We start from the raw sequence: 14,020 nt of genomic DNA, 5'->3' as shown, positions 1-14,020 counted from the left end.
TCCTATGGTCTTGATGCGAACCAAAATATATTTTACTTGCTTTTTCTAGCGTTAAAGCGTCTCGAAAATATCTCAAATAGACAGAAATCAAGTGGCATTTTCATTGGAACAGTACGACACTTTTAAAAGTTTATTTTTGATCTTGAAAACAGCTGTCGAGGACTTTCGGATGATTATTTAATCACATTTAAAAACAAACACAATGAAAAACGATGAAAGATTAAATATATATACTGTATATTTGGTCCTGACAGGCACTAATGTGAAAATACGAGCTCTCTTCTCACTCCGGGCCCCTGCAACTCCCCCATAAACTGAGAAATGTAGCTGTCAAGAAGTGATATACATCCCCGTTACTTCCTGCTTTTGATCATCATTTATGACCGAGTGTAAAAGTGTTGACTTGCCGCAACAAGTCTGTTCTTTATACCCTGTTAAAAATCTGATCACAAGATCAACTCCAGATGAAATATAAAAGGTCCATGTGGCGCTGTTATTTGTTTGAGCTCGTTCCCATGACTCTTCCTGAAATATTTTTGACCTTGTTTGCGGGGATGAAGGAGATCAGTCTTGTTTGGTCCCAGGAGGAGGCGGAGGAGGAGGCAGGATGGGGGTCCAGGCTCCTCAGTGAATATTTAAGATTTCACGTCATCCTGCTCGGCCCTCCGAGGGGGCCGGGGACTCGAACTCGGCTGGATCCCGCTGGTGGAGGCTGTTAAAGTAATTAGACGACATTACTCTGACTGACAGACCACAGAAGAAGGAAAGGGGGCTACGCCTCGCTCGAGACCCTGCAGCTTCAACAGTATTCAGTCTGAATATTTCTTAAAGTCATCTCAGGTCTTTAGTATCTACAGGAATTTACATTTGAGCATTAGCCAGCTCAAAGCGCTCTCTGTTTCTGTGGGATTTAGCCCGTTGTAGCTTTTGATTGATGAGGAATATTCTGAAGAGGGTCACTTAGCTTAAATTACAAAAACACATTTGTCACTTGCTCGAGCCAGGCCGATCATTTCGGTTTTTACGTCCCTGGTTTTCAGATATTCATGCTCTCCGTCTGCCTCTATTCAAAGATGTTTAAAAGAAGTGGACGTAACCTCCACGTCTGAGAAGTAAAGCCAATCAGAAAAGTCTTAAAAGTGCATTTGTGCTAAAGGCCAGCTGGGTGCAACTCCACTGGTTGCAAAGGCTGTCTGATTATATATAAGCTTATGAAAAATCACCCTACTTCTCACTTGATTTATTACCTAATGAGTTTATGGTCTTAATCATTAGTAATAAGTCTTCTTCAATACAGCATAATGTTAATTTTATAGATTATGGCCTCCATTAGCATCCACATTAATATCACAGTTAACGTGAATGACGGATGCAACCTAAGCTAGCTAGCTGGTCCTAGCGTTAGCTGATAATTTAACATTTGCTATGCTGATGGTACCTGATCCATCCCTCGTTCCTCCCCAGCTGCATCTTCTCATCTAAATATAATAACTTTGGGCTCCAAACAGCCAAATTGCCAAACTTCAACCTTCAAGCGGCACTCAACAATCCAGTGGTTGATGTGACGGTGGCTACGTCCACTCCTTGTTTGTCAGTGTTTGTCTCTGTACCAATAAAATGGATATGAAGTCTATTTATGGTGCTCACAGCTCTAAACATCAACTTTGTCCCTGTTACTTTGTTTAATCCACTGACCAAGAGACTATTTGTTAATAAAGTTCCAATGAAACTGTTGACAGGGACATCTGTGGTTTATCAGCTATGTTCTTCTGCACTTTGCTTGTTCCCGTTAATTTTTCCAAAGCTGTAAGCAATACAAAGGAAATCCAATAAAAGTCCACTGTATTAGGATTGTAGCAAACATTTTGGATAACTTTAAACCGCTGCAAAACCTGCACTGTTAGAAACCATATGGAGTTTGTCCAGTTGCCCCAAAAGCCGGAAACAACTGGAGAAACTCGGTTGTTGAGGAAGATTGTGTGATATGCTGTTTATTTATCTGTATCTGTGTCCGGTGCAGCACTTACTTACTTACTTCAGGTGTTTCTAGATCACTTGTTCAAGATGAGCTTTCGTTTCACATTCTTAAAAAGTCCCTTTTTAAGAATCTACTGTATATCTTAACAATATTTGAGGCGAGTTGAACAGAAGATATAAACACAACTCCAATGTTTTTAATCATACGCTGACTGGCCTTCATCAGGGAGTTGTAACAACACCAAGAAATGACAAACACCACACTGGATTAGCTATTCGTTTCCAGTAAAAGGTCAGAAAGATTGAAATCAAGTCCACTTTCTGTTGAAGGAGTCATTATTCAAAGCTGCTGTGTTCTCTTCGTGGGACTGACACTTGACTGAACACACATGCTGGTTTTCAACAACTCAACAAGATCATTCATTACGATCAGGGAGCTTCCTCCAGAGAGCCATCGTGATCCACTTTTGGATACTGACCGTCCTAAAGGGAAACATTTGCATGTTAAGAGTCAAGCTAAAGAGCATTTGGCAGCAAACCAGATTCCTTGAAGCCCCACACTACAGTTTGCACTGTCCAAATTTGCGGTAAATCACAAATCTGGACTCAAAAATACAAGAAATGACCTAAAACACTGTACAGTTGACTCATTTAAGTTTAACTTCTGGAATCCTGTTTGGCTCCAAAGCAGCGCAATTAAAGTTCGCCTTGGTCAATTCTTTCCATAATTTCCTGGAGTGGCAGGAAATGAAACAAAGATTTTGCTGTTAAGTGGTGAAACACATATTGTACATTCATGCCTCATTACTCACACACCCTAAAGTTAAATGCGTGGAATGTATTCTGGTGTGAGGGTGAGTTTCCAGCCAGATCGCATGACGTAGCCGGTGATGTTGAGCAGTTTTGAATGTGACTTGTGAGTGAGTCATGTAACCTGGTCTCAGTCACGGCCTCGACAGTATCTATGTGTCGGACGGCTGAAGGCAGACGTGGGAGGAGACGAGGAAATAATGCCACTGGGAGAAAATGTAAAGTATGTCTCCCAGCGTGTGTTAAAGCTCAGTGCACTGTCATTAGCTATGAATCACAAACAGGTAGACAAGTGAAGACACTGGTGATGTTGCTTCACCTCTCAAATTGATATCTGCTTCTTAGAGTAACAAAGTAGTGAAGAAAGTAAAATCCTGAAGAATTTAAAGCCATTCTTGCAGCTCTGCTAGCCTGTACTTTGAGCTTAAAGCTAACGTCGACGCCCTCAAAATGACAATGGCCGTGTTGGTGTTATTGATGTATATTGTGCGAGATGATGTCGTGGTTTCACACAAAACTAAACACTATAGATGAAACTCAGATATTCACTTTAGTAGGATGGTTCCTCTTGGGAACATGAATGTCTGTGCCAAATTTCATAGCAATGCATCCATTTTTTTTTTAGATATTTTGCTACAAACTAATCCCACCAACCTTACTAATGCTCAAGGAAAGGTTGGGGGATCAGTAGACTTTATTTACGGTATATAAGATCAAGTTATCCTCCTGGGACCATGAGCATCTGTGCCAAAATTCATAGCAGTGCATCCAATTGTTCAGAAAGTTCGCTAAAAAACAATTAAGTCAGCCTCACTGGTGCAAAAGGAAAAGTTGGGGTATGTATAGAAGTTATGAGATCACCAAAGTCACTAGGATTCATCCTCCTGGGACCATGAATGTCTGCCAAATTTCACTGCAATACATCCTTTAGATGCAATATTTCAGTGCAAAATGGTGGACCAACTGCCCAACAACTGCCTGTTAGAGAAACAATAAAACACGGTCATTGTGTCATTCATAGCAGATGAAATGTGACCCTGGAGCTGTGGTGGAGCGGGATGAAACCGAGGAGTGCATTCCAGGGTCGGACTCATCCCAGCCAGTCTGTCCATCATACGTTTGTCAGCAGCTCTGCTTCCTCGGGGCGCCCGTCTCCAATCCCCCCGCGCGGTGATGTTTCAGACCACTTGTGACTAATGTGCTACTCATAGAAAACATTCAAGTACTTCCAGTTTTGGATTACTCTGTAGGGAACTTTAAAATATATGTGTTTTGGATCCAATTCAGGAAACACAGAGCGTTTGGCTCACTGAGACAGCTTTAAAGAAATAGTTTGACATTCAGGGAAATCTGCTTATCTGATGTCTCTCTGATTGATACGACTTTAATGTCTTGTCTGTTAAATATGAAACTACAGTAGCTTATGTAATGCTCGGCTGGAATAAGGTGGAAATGAGGTAAAACATCCTCCAAGCAGCACTTCCAAAAGTCATGTTTGTGTAATATATACACAAACCGAAATGTTATAACAAGTTGTGGTTTTATTGACCTTCACCTTTAAAGAGAACAAACTGTCTCCAGTATTAATGCTTCATATGTTGACGGACATTAACAGATTGGTGTTGATCTTAACTGATGATTGGGGGTATAGTCCTTGAGTTACAAATGAAAAACTTAGTTTTTGTTGCATTGTTCTTTCAGTGCCTTAATCTTTTGCGAGGAACATTGTGTTAGATCTTTTTGTATGAAATGTGCTATAATTAAAAGTTCTGTTATCGTTATATTGTCTATAATCATTGACATGATGGCACAAATTGCACTCCAATTTTTGTGTATTTGTTACAAGTTTGTCTACATACATTCAATAAAAATAATTATTGCATTGTATTTATACAAAAAACTTTGGCAGTGGGTTTAAATGCCAGACTGAACAAGTGAAGAAACATGAAAATATAAAGTATCCGACCTTTTATGTCATTATTTACAGTAAAACCAACCATGTGCTTTGGCGCTGCCTAGTGAAAAGTTCGGATACTGCATGCCGACTGCATGTGGACGACAAACAAGTTAAAAGCTTCAACTTTCACAAACATTTTGTTAAAGAAACAACTTTCCTTGCGTTTTAATAGTCCACTTGTTAAAAAAAAGCACGAGATATTCCAGTTTGCAGCTGATAAAAGCCAGACGACACTGTGTAAACATGATGCTGTCATTGGCTTGTGCTCTGAGCGGCTTGTTTATTTAACTATTTTCATAAACTGAGAGAACAGTCAGGAGGGAATGTGCTTGCTGTTCTCTATAATAGTTACGTAAACACTGATATTTGGACTGTTCCATCATATGACTTTTTATGGATCACATGTGTGGGAACAAATGCTCAACGTCAAAGTTTCACTGCCAAAAAGAAACAAAGATTTTGTGTGAGCCAATTCTCAACATCAAACAAGCCCCTAACCTCTGTGATGATTGATGCAAAGCACCGCCTCTACTAACTTTTATTAAGAAAACAAAAAACATTCACGTTACTGGTATTTTTATTTTTTCTGAAAAACAAACCATGTAATAAAAGAACCAGGGGTATTCGAGGGTTAAATGACCATATGACGCTTAACAAAAAAGCAAATCTTTCTCACAATGGAAACATGAAAATGATCTACATAATAAATACAATCTTTTTTTTTTTAACACTATACAAGATGGTGTGTTACCGGAGCTTGGCCTCAACAGGCCTCAAGTAACATGCAACACCATATTTCTACTTGATTGGTAGGTCAAAAATCTTAACCGTGACCAAAAGGTAGGTGGCAGGGGGGGGAATGTTTCAAGCAATACACACAGTACAGGCTCAAATATGACAACTCGGAGAAAAAAAAAAGAAAAAAAATGCAGAAAAAGTTCACAAAGTCCAGAAATCTTGTGTTTCTCTTCACGTATCATCATGTGTCCAAGTGTTCCAGTCGTCTTTGTTAAGTTGAGTAATCCTGCAGGAGAGCAGAGGACGGAAAATACGTTTACAAACCAATTAATTGAGAGAATAATTGCCAATCTAATTGTTGATGAACATAATTGTTAGTTACAGACCAAATAATAGTATTTTTCAGATAAATAAAGCAAATAAACTCAACTTACAGCTCTCGGTTTCTTGTTCACCTTCATGTCAAATCTGCAACAAAATCAAAGTAAGGCTGCATTAGATGTCAACAGGTAAAGAATAAATCAACCTGTTGTTGATGGGAGTTATGGTAAAAACAAGCAATACCACTACTGTATCATGAAGAAGCCTAAAACAAGCCCGTAACAAGAACGCTAAATGACGATGTGTTTGTTCTTGTTTGTGCACAAATCTGTTGTCAAACCAAACATCTGACAAGTCCAGCAATTTTTTAGTCGATTGCTGGAATTGTGGAGACACACTTGAAATGAACCTGGGGTAAGAAAGATATGGAAATACCCCAGTAACAAGCAGAAATAACTAATGAAGTTTAGAGTGCTGGATGCTGATGTGCATTCAAAATTAAAGAAAGAAGAAGTGTTGGACATGCAGTATGATTGAATCACTAGCAGGCTGAAACTCAAACTCGCAGGCTGAAACTCAAAGCAGACAGAGAGCAGGAAAAAAGGTGGAAAAGTTGAGGATGGGGTTTTTACAGCAGGCAGGATGTTCACACGACAGGAGCAGGAAGTAAAATTCAGACTTACTCAAAGTCATAATCAAACATGGCAGAAGGACTGGGGGGGAGCGGCATTAGGGGAAGGAAGAAAGCAGCAGCTGTTAGTTTACCAACCTGAGTCTAAAGCCCTACGTCTACATTATACTGCAGTCCAGACTTTACTGAGTGAGAGAATCACTTCTTCACAGTGAGTTAGGTGGAGCACCTGCCGTGTTAATATGTGGTTACAACATTAAAGCCTGAGTCAGGAAAAACAGGTTGAGATTAAACAGGTGAGTAACACAGCGACATTTGACTCTGCCAAGGAACTTATTAAATCTTCTGTGTTTGTGAAGGTGTTCACAACAATTCAACTAAACAAACCAGTCATTTGTCAACCTTTTGTTCACACAATCACAGCAATTTGCCTGTTATAACAACTACAACAGACTTGGATTCAACTATTAGAAAGGTATGAAGGAGAAAAACATACTGCAACTGCCCGAAAATTAACATTGTTTTCCTGGAAATTACATTTGAAAAGCAAAACTTTGCCAAGAGACAAGAGGGGTGAAGAATTTTGTATTTTCCGTGTCTTTTTTCCACAACACAAGTGCCAGAAAGCTGTGAAAACTTTTGGCCACTGTGGTTTATTTCTAATGAGCAAAACTGGGTTTATTTCCATGGACTTTTTTTCTAATTTGTAGCTTTTTCTTGTAAAACACATTGACTTCTTCAAGTCTCTGAAAATCCTCTAAAATCATAATGGTTGAAAGAATACATTACCCTCTCAAGTCAGTCCACCTTATATCAGTGTTTAGTCACAGATCTGCTCACCTTGAATTCCCTTCACTTCTCTCTCCACCTGGCTTGCCCTGTGTCTTACTGTTCATCTCTCCCTGTATGTGTCTTTTCTGTGGTCTTTCGTCGTCAGCAGTATGTTTTATAAAGTTGCCCAGAAACTTGGATTTTTCACCCGCGATTCTGTTTTAACTATAGCAAATGAGCTGCGTGCGGAGGAGGCTTCTTGGTAATGATCGCTCCCTTACAGGTACAGGTAGAATATGAAGGAGTAGAGCGCTCATCAATCACGGATCACATCGTTGTTCTCTCAAATGGATGGAAATATAAAAATAAGAAATACTAAAATGGGTCAGCAATTATACTTCATCAGCTGTTAATATACCTGAGCAGTCTGCCCGAGTACAGTCTGTGTGTGGGAAACGCACACTGTGATGTGTACATACAACGTACTAATCAGCTAAGAACAGAGTGAGCTCCTTAATCAAGAAATCCTGACATTGGGCGTCAAATTAATAGCACAACCAGAGGGAAGAAGTGTTTCTCAAAACTTAGTTATGTACCTGTGTCTGTTTTTGTTCTTCCTCTTCTTGTGACTCCCGTGATGGCTGCCTGAGGAGGAGGAGGAGGCTGCCTTCTGAGGCTTTAGGTCCTGAAGCGTCGAGTCCACGTCCTCTGTGTCCTCCTGGCTGGGCTCGTTCTCTTGGTTCTGGAGATCTGGAGAGGCGTCGCTTTCGGTACCACTGCCTGCTTCACCTGACGCAACACAAATGATGACATAAGCTCAGGGTTGGAAAGTACTAAAGACTATATCGGAGACACTTTTTCAACGCTGCTTGGCTTGAGAAACAACTCACGTTTTTCATTCATGTGATCTGGGATTCCACCGAGTGCACAAACAGCCTGCAAATCAAAACAGAGGTCGCAGTTTCAGCAAATAAGCAACCGACATATTTTGTGGGAAAAGTCCAGTGAGAGGGGGACTTACTGCAACTGATGTGACAGATGACTTGCTGAACAAACGCTCTGCTTCCTTGAATTTCCTATTCCTTCTGTCAGTCTTACTATTGGAGTTCCTGTTAAAATCGCAGACATATAGACGTGATCAAGTGGAACGACAGTTTCCAGTCAGTTTTCACATAATAAAAAAAGATTTTTAAAAGTCTGGTTTACAATTATGTAATGAAATGGCTTATACACGTCTTGAGCTTATGTACTTGGATTTTCTTGACTTGTGTATACTCGAAAACAAAAAAATCATTCATGCAGCCTCAAATTGCTGTGTCTGACACTTACTTTTGGTTGGTGAGGTATCGGTCCCATCCTCTGATGATGTTGCCATACATCTGGGTGTCTTCTAGGTAGCTGCCTTCAAATGCATATATTTGTCTTTCCAAGTTCACCAACGTCTCCTAAGATATTGGAGAAATGAAACTTGAATTAATTGAGAAAGCGGGAGGAGGTGTGCACAGATGATCAGACAGATGTGTAGACATGTTTTTCATTCTGTTGATTTGGATTCAGGGTGAATTTGCAGTCAGGGATGCAGAGACAGGAGGTAAATTAGCTTGTGTTGTACACATTTTCTGTTCTGCCTTCTCGTTTAAACTCAACTTAGACTAGACTTACTTGTGTTTGGCTTGACTATTGAGTGTTTATTGTGTAACATTAAAACGGTATCTCTCTTTTCTGTCTGACTTGTAACTTTCCTTATCATGCTGTCCGAAATGTTTTGAACCTGACCAGGTGAACCAAAGCCAAACAAATCACAGATGTAGCTACAGTACACCGATGAAGTTAACATATCGCGAGAACTCCACCAAGCCGGGCGGCGGCTTAAAAATGTAGCTATGCTAGCTCGCTAGCATATTGGGATAATAACGCTGCAACAATGCCCGTTAGCGCAACAAACTCTTATAAATATTCAAAAAAAATATTATCGAAAAGCTTGTAAAATTTGCTTGTGTTCATTAAACATTTCCAGCAGAACCAGCGTTATATAACTCGTTAAACAATGGCTAATAACGTTAGGCTCGCTAACAGTAAAGGTAGCTCGCTAGCCGAGTTAGCAGGAGCTACTAGCACTACTGGAATGAACTGTGCAGCACTTAGCATTAGCTAGCTAGCTAGGCCCCGGCTAGCAAACGAGCGCCGACATTAAAGTTACAGTTAGCTGTAATTCTCATCGCTAAAACACCTAAAGTCGTTTTATTCTTTTACGAAATTGCGGTAACTTACCGCAAGTTCTTGTTTCCTCTTCACCAGCTCAGCGAGCTCCCGGCGGGTATCCGGGATCTGTGGCGGGGTCGTCTTCGCATGCATCGCCATGATGGATGTAGCTTTCTAAACCTAGAAACAAAACAGAGGCGGGTTGGGATAAAGCGGCTGACGGGCCGCCATCTTACCGACAGATGGCGCCAAGAGACAACAGGAAGTCAGAGCCAGACACCCTGTGTTACAGTCGCCATAGCAACAGAAACTCTTAACTGATATCCAGCTGAACCATGGGGATCGTGTACCAGTTTAATTACAGTGAGTCAACTTATTTTCATTATTTATTCATCTTAAAATAAAAAAATATATATATATTAATGTTCTTTTGATCTGACAGCAGATACTAGTCCAGCTTCAATATCATCAAAATACCAAAGAGTGGTGATAATACAAGAGAAGAAGGGCTTTTCTTCTCAAGCTAAGAGATTTCCTTCACAAGACTGTCTGGTAACTTAATAAATCAACAGCTAAATACAACCGACACTGCAAAATGAATGTGATGTAGATTATTTGTTGTTTCCAGAATGAAAATCCAGGACCAGGCACTTATGACTGTGTCTCCAGCGCTGAAGTCCAAAGTCCGTCCTTCTCAAAGAAAGGCACCGTGGGCTTCGTTCCCTCCAAGGTCAGGTGAAGACATTCGTGGTCCATAGAGGATGAACCCTACTGACAAGGACACATATTAAAATGGTTTTCATCCTCTTCAATAGGCTGCCAGACCTCCCAATAACCCACACAGAAGCAGCCCAGGACCAAAGGCGTACAACCTACAGAGCAAAGAGTATAACTTTGGTCCGAAGCACGAAACTCCAGCCCCCAATCAATATAATGTACGTATGTGAATTATACAAGACTTCTGAGACTGTGTTGTGCATCCTGTAGTAAATGTTCATCTTTTTGCTTCTTCTGTGTGGACAGGTCAGCTGTGGTAGGACACCAAAGAGATCCTCCTCGGTCGTCGGTACATCAGCTTTCCTGTCAAAAACCGGACGCTACTCTTTTTGCCCAAAGGATAATGTGCCATCACCATGTAATTATTACCTTCTATATCTTTAAGTTCTCTATGTAAAGCCATGCATAATATCCCTTTAACCAGTGGTTTTTATTAAGGTCCCTTAGTAGGTAATGAGGCCCTCACAAGGTGCTTTATTTTTCATTTATCAGCAGTTAACTTTGCTTTCTGCAGCCACCGGATCTAAAACAAGAACACAGCAGATTAAAGTTAATGGATCCTTTATTATCCAATGATAGGAAACTGATGAGGCTGTTGTTGATGTTCTTCAGTGTCAAAAAATGTTCAAAAAATTTCTTTTCAGTGCTTTTAAATGTCATATAATCTACAATAAGCATGTTTATGATGCTATTGTTAACATTTATATAGTGTTATTTTGATCTAATAAGCAGCCATTAATGACTTATAAGGGAAGATATATCAGTATCAATAACATAAAGCGGAAAAAGATTTCCTAATAATTGGATTTAACTTAGTTGTACTCTCACATCCTAAATCTGTTGAAGGTCACTATGAAGTGAGAGACGGTGTAATCCTGCGCGACACCACGGCCATCATGTCGCCCTTCAAATCAAAAACTCAGAGAATCCCTCCTCCTGTGGACCACCATGTACCAGGCCCAGGAGCCTACAGTCCACATCAGACCCCTGCACCGGAGAAGAAGACCAGCCTGCCGTGAGTTAACACTCAATATTTGTGGCTTTGGGTTTGTGTTCAGTAGTTTCTTATGATTGTTTAACATTGTCTATTCTGTTAACTGTGTTTTTTCAGGAAGGGATATTATCTAACGATATCAGCGCCTCCTCTCACTGTTCCTAAGTTCCCTCCCTTACCAGGCCCTTGGCAGTACTACATAGGGAGTTATAACGGCCCGTCTAAGCGTCCCATGCCCACTGCTGTGTTTGCATCCAGAGCTAAAAGGTTACCCCAACGCTCACGGGCCGACATGAGGCCAGGTCCAGGTAATAAAAATGAACAAATCCATTACTTAAAACATAGAAAACATGCATTTTACAGGACATTTTAGTTGTTGGTTGCTCATTGTAGTCACATGCTCATTTGTACAGCTTTAAATAAATAAATTGGGATTAGACTACGTTTGCAATAAATTTGCATCCCTGCTTACTTGCGGGGGCTGTTTCAAATTGAGTGTGGAGAATGTAGGAAATTGCTGACTTTAATACTGTATATGTAAATGAGGAGGGGGAAGGGAAAGTAGGTGCGCATAAAAATTTAATGACAACATTTCATCATAAAGTAACTCCTGGAATCTGCCTCGGATTTTAGCTTTAACTCTTTAAGTCCCACTTTTTAAATGTCACTGTTTATCTGCATATTAATATTCTTGTTCCTGTAGAGCAAAGTAATCATGCTTAGCTGCAGCTAATGTGTATATATCCTCCTCCTGTGACAGCAAGTATGAAGGTGTTAAGTTGAACTTTCTCTCCCTTTCTCCAGGTATCTTTAATCCACACATTTTGCCAAAGCAGTCCTTCATTTACAACGTCTCCGGAGTCTGGATTCCTCTTTGAAGCTTTCGAGGAAACCTGCACTGCAGATACATAAAAAAAATTTCCACCCACACAAACTGATTATCTGTATCAAAATGCTTCTCTGCAAGGAGCGGTCTCTCTCTCCGTCTTTAAATGTAAATGGGTCCCTGTATCTGTGACGTTTTTCAGCATTTGTTGAGAAAGAAAGGATGAAACTAAAAAATGTTTGCAATCATTTGGTCTCTGTTTCTATGTTTAAGCAGGCCAGTGAGAGACTGTTGAGGAGGATGAGTCATAATCAGTACGTAAGGGAAACACACCAAACACTCCAAAAGCCATATGTTTCATCCTCACCCCAGTTTCCTGATGCTCTCTGCAGGAGATGATAGAGCAGCGAGGGTTGCTGCTGCTGCAGTCCCCAACAGCTGCTGGTCCAGTCAGTGGTACGCCACAGCAACAGCTGAGAGCTTGAGATGACACCACTGTGCCAACTGCCAGAGGGCAGGCAGAGGGGTGGAGTGTGACTCTGTATGTGAGCAATGTGACTGACCGGGCATGAGGCAGGGATGGTGTTCAACCCCAGAGACAAATGGACACATCAGTCACTCCCTTTTATCAGATGTTAGATTGTTGGATCAGTGGCTACAAAACTTTAAAACCCAAATCTGCAGCTCCCTTAAGCTCTGCAGAGCTTTGTGGGGAGTTTCACCTCAATATTTAGCTGTCCAGCTACAACCTTACTGTTCTGGGTCACTCTCTCTGCTCTCATAGTGTCCTTTTCCCAGCAGCAAGCAGCTGTTTTCAGTGATAAGGCTCTAAAAAACACCACACTACCTGCTCAGCACCAACTGGAACTGCTGGATGTGTAAATAGGCAACTGTGTGCTGGCAAGTTGGGTAAACCAGGCCGGGTTTCATCCGAGTGCTCCGGTTTCCTCCACCACTAAAACATGCATGCTAGGTTAATTCTCCTGTCAGTGCCCTCAACCAGGCACTAACTAGAACTGGAGTAGGTACCCAGGTGATGATATGTCAATATTGTGTTCCCGCTGTCCTCAAGTGGCCAAAAAATCGGTTATTGCAGGTTTAAATATGAGCCAGTAACCAGTTGGCTTAGTGTAAAAACTGGACTCGAGGGGAGCTGGTTCAATTGGACCCTGCGTAACAAAACTACTAGCACCTCTAAAGCTCACTAATGAATACATTATTTCTTCTTTGATTAACATGCACAAAAGCAGAAGTGTAAAAACGACCAAAAACAGTAAAAAGGACATTTATTTGACAGCCAGGTAACCTGATGTTAGTTTGAAACTAAAATTCTTCATATTGCACTTTCAAGACAAGCTTTCACTCTGTAAAGCAGTTTCAAACATGGAGGTGGTGATTTGTGTTCACCAGACGCAGCTAAAATGACAGAAGAAAACAAAATGGTGGCCAAAGAGTTATTATTTATACTTCATGTTTATTTCCATCTGCAAAGACAAAGGATGCGATCCAGTTCAGACCACAGTGTCATCTGCTACGAGGGGAAATCACTTGGAGATTTTTCCCCCAGCTCTGCTCACCAACTGCAGACATGCTTTCCTCCCACACTGTAGCAGCTGTGGTTATATTCAGACTCTGACTTCAGCAGTGCGCTCTCCAAATATGTGTACTCGCCCTGTAAAACCAAACCATTGTGTACTTGAGGGGTTTTTACAATGAAAAGAGCATTTTATAACTCCCCATTTTGCAGACAGAAATGTGCACTCCCCTCTGGTCAAACGCGCAGGGAGGATCCAGACGAATTTTTTAAGTGTAACTGCAGGCTTTTTTTTGTTGGTAGCCTTTTTTGTCGCGCTTTTGTGGTTGTGTGTAGGAGGGGCAATTATCTGCATGCCTCTATGGGTTTATGGGAGGCTCTCTGAACCTCCCTATGTCTCTGTCAGGTGCAGGCAAGTATGGACATGCACTCCCACAAAGGAAGTCTCATTGACAAAACTCTTTGGTGAAGGAAAACGTTTA

The 14,020-nt window shown here is 40.9% G+C and overlaps 2 protein-coding genes across 4 annotated transcripts; one reads left to right on the top strand and one right to left on the bottom strand.

The window, feature by feature from the left end:
• Positions 1-5,303: 5,303 nt before the first annotated feature.
• Positions 5,304-9,658, bottom strand: meaf6 (MYST/Esa1-associated factor 6). Of its 2 annotated transcripts, XM_084379760.1 has the most exons (8): positions 9,477-9,658; positions 8,535-8,650; positions 8,227-8,314; positions 8,096-8,141; positions 7,802-7,994; positions 6,487-6,516; positions 5,917-5,950; positions 5,304-5,768 (listed from the first exon to the last, which is right to left on the bottom strand). In XM_084379760.1, exons 1-8 carry the CDS (start codon positions 9,564-9,566, stop codon positions 5,754-5,756), a joined length of 612 nt encoding a protein of 203 aa, XP_084235886.1. In that variant the 5' UTR covers positions 9,567-9,658; the 3' UTR covers positions 5,304-5,753. The 2 variants fall into 2 exon arrangements, with proteins under 2 accessions (XP_084235886.1, XP_084235887.1); XM_084379761.1 differs by lacking the exon at positions 6,487-6,516.
• Positions 9,640-12,252, top strand: stpg1 (sperm-tail PG-rich repeat containing 1). Of its 2 annotated transcripts, none has more exons than XM_084379759.1 (8): positions 9,640-9,770; positions 9,853-9,959; positions 10,036-10,137; positions 10,223-10,342; positions 10,431-10,542; positions 11,031-11,199; positions 11,296-11,486; positions 11,983-12,252. In XM_084379759.1, the coding sequence occupies exons 1-8, from the start codon at positions 9,743-9,745 to the stop codon at positions 12,054-12,056; spliced, it is 903 nt and encodes a 300-aa protein (XP_084235885.1). In that variant the 5' UTR covers positions 9,640-9,742; the 3' UTR covers positions 12,057-12,252. The 2 variants fall into 2 exon arrangements, with proteins under 2 accessions (XP_084235885.1, XP_084235884.1); XM_084379758.1 differs by having other exon boundaries at positions 9,850-9,959.
• The last annotated feature ends 1,768 nt before the right edge of the window (positions 12,253-14,020 follow it).

The sequence above is a fragment of the Pagrus pagrus genome (genome assembly GCF_965226575.1).
Source record: "Pagrus pagrus genome assembly, chromosome: 17".
NCBI classification, from domain to species: Eukaryota; Metazoa; Chordata; class Actinopteri; order Spariformes; family Sparidae; genus Pagrus; species Pagrus pagrus.
The sequence above is the reverse complement of the archived record's forward strand: the minus strand, read 5'-3'. Positions and strand labels throughout refer to the sequence as shown.